The sequence below is a fragment of the Cyprinus carpio genome, chromosome A16 (genome assembly GCF_018340385.1).
Source record: "Cyprinus carpio isolate SPL01 chromosome A16, ASM1834038v1, whole genome shotgun sequence".
Classification (NCBI taxonomy): domain Eukaryota; kingdom Metazoa; phylum Chordata; class Actinopteri; order Cypriniformes; family Cyprinidae; genus Cyprinus; species Cyprinus carpio.
Window position 1 is genome coordinate 14198731 of NC_056587.1, and position 7514 is coordinate 14206244.

The 7514-nt window shown below is 37.0% G+C and overlaps 1 protein-coding gene across 2 annotated transcripts; it reads right to left on the reverse strand.

The window, feature by feature from the left end:
- Positions 1 to 1883: 1883 nt before the first annotated feature.
- LOC109106135 (regulator of chromosome condensation-like) lies at positions 1884 to 7514 on the reverse strand. Of its 2 annotated transcripts, none has more exons than XM_019119485.2 (10): positions 7358 to 7514; positions 6438 to 6544; positions 5502 to 5689; positions 5201 to 5380; positions 5025 to 5121; positions 4824 to 4946; positions 4079 to 4225; positions 3870 to 3989; positions 3606 to 3758; positions 1884 to 2515 (listed from the first exon to the last, which is right to left on the reverse strand). In XM_019119485.2, exons 2-10 carry the CDS (start codon positions 6511 to 6513, stop codon positions 2340 to 2342), a joined length of 1260 nt encoding a protein of 419 aa, XP_018975030.1. In that variant the 5' UTR covers positions 6514 to 6544; positions 7358 to 7514; the 3' UTR covers positions 1884 to 2339. The 2 variants fall into 2 exon arrangements, with proteins under 2 accessions (XP_018975030.1, XP_018975034.1); XM_019119489.2 differs by having other exon boundaries at positions 6438 to 6538; positions 7358 to 7506.

Consider the following 7514-nt stretch of genomic DNA (forward strand, 5'->3'; position numbering starts at 1 on the left):
ATTGCACCACCAAAATATGCAAATTCTACCACAACTAATGAAGCACCACACACACACACCAAAAAATTTGGAGGTAAAAAAAAAAAAAGGTCTATGTATTGTCAGTGTGGCACAGCTCTAAACCAGAAGGCACTTAAAGAGTTCACCCAAAAATGATAATTCTGCCATTACTTACCCTCAAGCTGTTCCCAACCTGTAAGAGTTTCATTCTTCTGTTGAACACAAAATTGTATCAAGAATGCTGTTAACCAAACAGTTGCTGGTAGCCATTGACTTCCGTAATATGGAAAAAATTTGGAAATCAAAGTCTAGCAGCAACTTTGTTCAGTGTGTCAAATCCATGTGACCAACTTGAACCTGGTGCAAAATCTGAGGAAATATTAAGCACTCACACAAAATTCCCGATTTCTATTTAAATGACATTTCACCAGTGAAAATTATCTGATAATTTGAATTCTTTTTGTGAGTACAAAATGCTCTAGCTGGTAATGTGATGTGTACATAATTTTAATGTGATTTTAAAGTGTTAATCTTTTGGAGAAAAAATAAAAAAAAAAACGAGTGCACCTTTAATGAGCTCTAGAAAATTATTTTGCTTTTAAACAATTCATGTACTGCCTGCTGTGACACTTTTCATTTTCATGATGTTTTTGGAACAGCATGTTGAAAACAATGAGTCATTTATGCTGCAAATAAGGACATCCCTCTCAAACACATTTAATGTAGCTTATTGCCATTAAAAACAAAATCATTTAAAGCCAGTGCCCTGTCCACCTCTCAGTGCAGCTACCTCATGTTGCCTCACACCAGGCATAAAAAAACATTGATGACGGCACTAAATGACGGTGGTCAATTAAATGCTTGCCGGAGAGGCTGTTAGCATTTCAAAGCTTTCAGAGAAAGTGGGCCTTTCTGCTGAAATACCCCACAAAGTCTCAGGATGATTCACTATGGGCCGGAGCACAATACCATTACCCCTTCATGGATGCTGAAGTGGTGCTTTGATCTGCAAATTTTATCAAAAGCGGCCAAACCATTTCCAGCCTTAAGTGTTTAACAATTTAGGACATACTTATCCATCAGCTCTGAGATTTCATATATCGGAGTATACTTTTTTTTTTTTCTCCTTTGTTTGCACAGGACCACCTCCAAGAAATTCTGGTAAGAGTAACCAAACAAAAATGTTTTTTTTCAACAAAGTATGCATTCCCCAAAGACTGAGACAATGGCTGTCAGGCTAATGAAAAAAAATATATATATACCTCCATGCTCCTAAAGCCAAACAATTTGTAAGAAATATACTAAAATGTAAGCAATTAAACTGAAGATCTTCACATTAATCTTGGGAGCACATCGTCACCATCCAGTGGACAAACTACACAAATACAAAGAAACATTCAGAACTTCTATAAGTGAAGTGTTATATTAAAAATATTAATTATTACTTTAAAGTGAAACAAGAAATTCTTGTAGAAACAGACGAAAACAAAACACAGACTTATGTCTGAAATGAATTAAGATGAAAATTAAGGTTCTAGATTTTTCATAAAATCAACTTTCATCCTCAAATCAAATTTACTATATAATTTACTTATAAATGAGCATCCAATAAACCCACACAAAAGACGCTGTAAAAGGTAAACAAAGTTTGAAACTAGACAATACAAATTGACACTTGATTGAAATCTCCCCTTAATGATTTTTTTATTATTATTTAAATGAGTAACCATGCATCAGTTTATGTAAAGACTCATTTTTATTAATTGTCCACAAGGCCAGCAATGCATGGATACAAATTTAAATTACGAAATTAGGAAAACAGTTTAACACTGCAAAGTACAGCAATACCAAATCTGTTTTTTGTGAGTAATACAGATTAGACCTGCTATTGTAACCTTTTATTGCTCAGACCAAAATGTGGAATATAAAAAACGTTTTCCAGGACTTTAAAAGACTTATTAAATCACTTTTCAGCTCATACATGCATACAATCACTCACTCATGACAGATGGTCTCCAGGAAGCATACTAAAGATCTTTGTTAAAAAGAATTAAGAAGTTAAAGCAAAGAAAAATAAAGTCTATATAAAAAAAAAAAAAGGTCTCTTTGATCATCTACCGGACCATATCCAGTCAATGTTTGGGCTCCCCATAAAGCAGGATAAAAGGTTTAATTAGATGATACTCATCCTACCCTCTCCCTCGTTTCCCGATGAGACATTTAACGCCGACAGGAAGCATTCCCAACCCCAGACTCCCCCGATCATGATCAAGCTATAGGTTACAGATACCACTGATACAGTAGTTTGGCTCAGCTGTCTTTAGTCAAGGAGTTAAAGATCAGCTCTCCTGCTTGTCTTTGACCAGCAGGACAGTGTGCTGCCCTCCACTGGACACCGATAGAACTACACGGTTCTCCAGCTGCTTGCCTGCCATCTCCACTGGGCTCCATTCATCCTCCTCCTCTCCTGTACCCAGCTGCAGGTTGGTGCCCATGCCCCAGGAAAACACAGAGCCTGGCCAACAGACAGCAATGTTAGAAAACTAAAACCCAGCTTTGAAGATCAAAACAAGCCAACAGTAAATTCGGTGTTATTTGGTAATGTCCTAAAAATAAACTGCTCTGATTTGTGCAATTAATGTAATTAGAGGTTGAAGTTACATTTGTGAAAACAATGGACACATTGTGTCATTTGTAGCATTTGCCATTTAAAACTACAGGGACAAGCAATGCTAGAACCCAAACCATGATATCAGAAACTATAAATGCATTGATCAATTTTGATCAGCTTAAGGCCAGTATAATCTATATTAGAAAAAATTGATAAAACACTAAAACCAAATAGTTTGCATTTAGTTACATTTCTAATTAAACTTGGGCATCACATTAACGCACATTAAGAAAAATGTAAAATTTAAATATTCTAAAAAAAAAAAAAAAAATGTAACCTTTTGAAATCCACGAAAAACAAAATACTCATTTCAAAAGTTCAGGTAAGGTTAAAAAAACAACAACAACAAAAAAAAAAGACTTTAGTAAGGATGCATTAAATTTATCAAATGACAGTAAACATTTACAATGTTACAGAAGTCTTCTATATCAAATAAATGTTTTTTTTCCAAACTGTCTATTTATCAAAAAATCCTGAAAAGTAAAATATTAAGCAGCACAACTCTTTTCAACATTTACATGTTTCTAGAGCACCAAATAAGTATATTAGAATGATTTCTAATTGACCATGTCATTTTAAATTGTAATATTTTACAATAATTCTGTTTTACTGTATTTTCGAACAAATAAATGCAGCCTTGGTGAGCACAATAGATTTACTTCAAAAATCTAAAAATAATCTTGACAACCCCAAAACATTTCTATTTCATGGAGGAAGGACCTCTCAGATACTGGTTGATGACTAGTTGCATTTATACAGAATTTGTGCGCGGTCTGAATCTGTTTACATTGCATTTCAAGTTTAGCACAATAACTTGTAGTGGCTAAAATCTTGAGGATTAGTCGAAATGAACCCAAAGCCAGAAAGGATCTTTTTAGGTTAATTTAAAGTGGTCAGAGATCATTGTGAGAACCAGGACAGGGTGCAGACTCACCTTGTTTGGTGACAGCGTAGCTCACAGAGGCACCACAGGCAACCATCTGAACGTCACTGATCCCAGTAACAGGTGTGGGCTCACTCTTCTCCCCTGCATCCTTCCCCAGGCCCAGACGACCATACTCTGCCCGACCAAGACTGCATACTTGTCCTGTGGATGAAGACATCAGCTGAACATCTTTTGAGCCATTGGTGGAACACATGATTAAAAACACTCATTTTAATGTTCGAGTAACACTAATGAGGTTCGTGGATGAATTACCTTCTGAATTCAGGCACAGTGTGTGATGCTGCCCCCCAGAGAAACCCACCCAGGATGTGGTGGAGTTCTTGAAAGAACTGAGTTTCACAGGAGCAAAGCAGATATTTGTGCTTTGAGTACCTGTAAAAAGGAGCAAGAAGAAAAATTTGACAAATTCTGCAACAGACAGACGATTTCATCTTCAGGACTGAATGAGCTAGGAGTTGTACCAAGCTGGTGGTAATTGGAAAGACCAAATCCATAGACGTGCCCCTCTTTAGACACAGCAAAGGTGAAGTACGCGCCACAGAAGACATCTGTGAAAACGACCTTCCCCCGTGGCTTAATGATAACCATCTGCGGCTGCAGCAGCCTCACTGAGGAAAAAAAATTATTAAATAAAAAAAATTCAATTCAATTATATAAACACTGCAAGATATTAATATACATTACCCTTCAAAAGTTTGGGGTCAGTGAGACTTTTTTTTTGTTGGAAAGAAATTAATACTTCTATTCAGCAGATGCATTAAACTGATCAAAGGTTAAATAATAGGCATTTATTATGTTATAAAAGATTTAAAATATAAAACATCAAAGTTTTAATAAACATATTATTAAACAAATTCACATTAAACAAATAAATCTAGCCTAAAAAAACAAAGCAACACAATGATATTCAGCTCGAGAAATTTATCATCAAAGCACATTAGAATGATTTCTGAAGGATCATGTGACACAATAGTGTAGTAATGGCTGAAAATTCAGCTTTGTAATCACAGGTATGATTTTTATTATGAAACATTAAAATAGAAAATAATTGTAATATTTCACAATATTCCTGTTTTACTATAATTATGATCAAATAAATGCAGTCTACATTAGCAATCAATACTTAAAAGTAGTATTGGAACATTTTATAACTAAGGGCCATTTAAATTCCAGTAGTGACAGTTTAATCAAAATGGAAATACATACTCAATCCCTTTCTTCCTCCGCGGTTTGCAAAGTGCTCAGCCACACGGCCCAGCTGTCCTTGTTCTCCACATCCTGAGGTGTACAGCTCGCCATTCACAGTCAGCATCACCAAGTGGTCGTTACCTTTATAATGAATTCAAAATATTATTATGCAGATTAATAACATGATGTAAAGCTACAGCTTGAACTGCTATAACCCACCTGAGACTATTTTAACCACAGGCTTGTCTAAAGGAACTTTGACAGGCAATGCACATTTTTTCATGGGCTCCAGGAGTCCAATGACACCGTTATTGTCCTGCAACAGAAAGGATAGGTCAATCAAAAGTGGTACAGCGTTTCCGCTCTGCTGCAGCATACAAAACGGCTATACTCACTCTAAAAGAGCCCCAGACATAGACTGCCCCCTCCTCCGTGAGGGCAGCTGTGTGACTGTCCCCAGCAGAAACCTGCACCACTTTTTCACCGAGGTCCACCTTAGCTGGCACCATCTCTGAGCCCTCCTCTGATGTGTCACGGCCCAGCGCACCCTCATCGTTACAGCCAAATGTATAAATCTACACAGGGAAGAGAGAAAACAGGCAGGATGTCAGAAAGCCATGATAAAACAACATAGAATGATCTTGTTAGTGGGGTTTTGAGGTCAGCACAAAACATACATTTAAAACTTAAACTTACGTTTCCGGTGTCGCTGAGGCAGACTGTGTGCATGCCTCCAGCCACGGCCTGCACAATACCCTCAGGAAGTGTCACCAGAGCTGGTTTCTTCCTCTCCAGCACATCCTCTCCCAGGCCAAGCTGCCCAACATCTCCCTGCCCCAGAACAAGCACTAGGCCCTTCTCCTGCCCATGACTACTGTGCGAGACTACAAATCGACACAAAAACAGAATGCGCGAGTTTTCAGTGTCAAAACAAAGTCAAGTCACCTTTATTTATATAGCGCTTTAAACAAACAGATTGTGTCAATAATGCAAAATGACAGTTAAAGGCAGTTCATCATTGAATTCAGTGATCTCATGCAGCTCAGTTTAATAGTAAAACAACATCTGCATTTTTGTTATTATTTGACGCCAATAAGACTGGCTGTGAATTTAGAACCACATTCAAGCACGGATATAAAACTCAATATTATAGCATATCACAATATGTTCAGATGCTGTGGAAATGCATTCAGTTACTAGCAGCTTAACTAGATATGCATGGAAAGAATTTTCTTTACAACCATTGGTAAAAACATTACAGATCGCGTCACTAGATAAGATCCTTATTCCTCAGCTGGGATTGTGTAGAGCCCTTTGAAGCTGCATTAAAACTGTAATTTGGACCTTTTAAAGTGTTTTGTAACCATTAGAGTCCATTATATGGAGAAATCCTGGAATGTTTTCCTTAAAAACCTTAATTTCTTTGTGACTGAACAAAGACAGACTAGAACATCTTGGATGACATGGGAGCGAGTAAATTATCAAGTATTTTCTATTCTGGATGTGAACTAATACTTTAAGAGAACCTCTCCCCTAAATGGCAAATAAAAATGTTTGTTTTTTGGACAAAAACAGCTACAGTGTGGATCAGTTTAATCAAAGGTCTAGCTATATGAAAAAAAAAAGACTTGCCTTTTTGTTTTTTCACAGCTGTTGAGTCCTCAGGTGCTGCAATTGTTTGTCTCTTTACAGCTTTTTTTGCAGGCATGGTGACTCCAAATTCTTGACAAAACCTAAAACTAGAAATAATGTGAACAATAAAGCAACTTCCTATATACATATTATTATTATTATTAATAATAATAAAAAAAAACTCTAGGCCAAACTAAACAGCATTTGAGGCCTACACGTGAAACAGGCCTAGACTGCTGTAAAGTAATGTATAGTTAAAAAGAGAAAAATGTAAATTTTGCTTTAAATTCCTCAAACTCTTATGAAGCAAACAAAACTTTCCAGGACCTGCACTGCTGTACAGGGCTCTTTATATTGGCTATAAATTGTCTCTGCCTCGGCTTGGTCAGGGATTAACAGCTAAAATGTTGGCTAGTTAGGCAGCTGACTAGGTTTTGAGACACATGCACTGTTTTCTGGCGCTGACTTCACTCTCTATGACTGACTGCGGTGAATGCTTGATAGCGGTTTATCGGACAATCATGGCATGGTATAAAACAGGCTCTTACTTTTTAGGTTTTATACATAATTTAAATGCAGGAAATGGTTTAAACATGGCGGAATAAAATATGAGCTCGAGTTCAAGTTCAACGTCGTAAAGGAACAACCCGCTAGAAGTTTAACCAGACCAAGCCTTACGCAGTGACACTCTGGAGTCAGAGGTTACATGATTCAACCTCGTACCATTTAGTTTGAGATTAGTTATTTCAGAGATGTCGTCGCACAAGATCGGCTACAGTTTAAATAAGATTACGATCAATGAATGAATTAAACTGGCTCAAACATGCTTGTTGTGCACACAGCTCAGCTCAGCTGCAGTCCAAATCTCTGTTTCTATTACATTTCCTGTGCTTCTGAAAGACTTATATTTATTATCTTACCGTCGGTAGACAGCTGAGATGAAAACCTACACCTATGATTGAAAACTGCCCAGGTTCAAAGCTTTTGCTTCTTCGAGGAGGTTTGTGAACATGAGTAACTCCTTGAAAGAATATAACGCACGCGTGTCTCACCCCGGCACTACTTCGTGTATTTCAC

Bases quoted from the DNA above. Each gene is read 5' to 3' on its own strand.
- LOC109106135 (XM_019119485.2), bottom strand. From the start codon at position 6,513: ATGCCTGCAAAAAAAGCTGTAAAGAGACAAACAATTGCAGCACCTGAG. The intron at 5,690-6,437 runs GCAAGTCTTTTT...GTCGATTTGTAG, and splicing joins AGCTGTGAAAAAACAAAAAG to TCTCGCACAGTAGTCATGGG. The intron at 3,759-3,869 runs GTAATTCATCCA...CTTCATCCACAG, and splicing joins ACTGTGCCTGAATTCAGAAG to GACAAGTATGCAGTCTTGGT.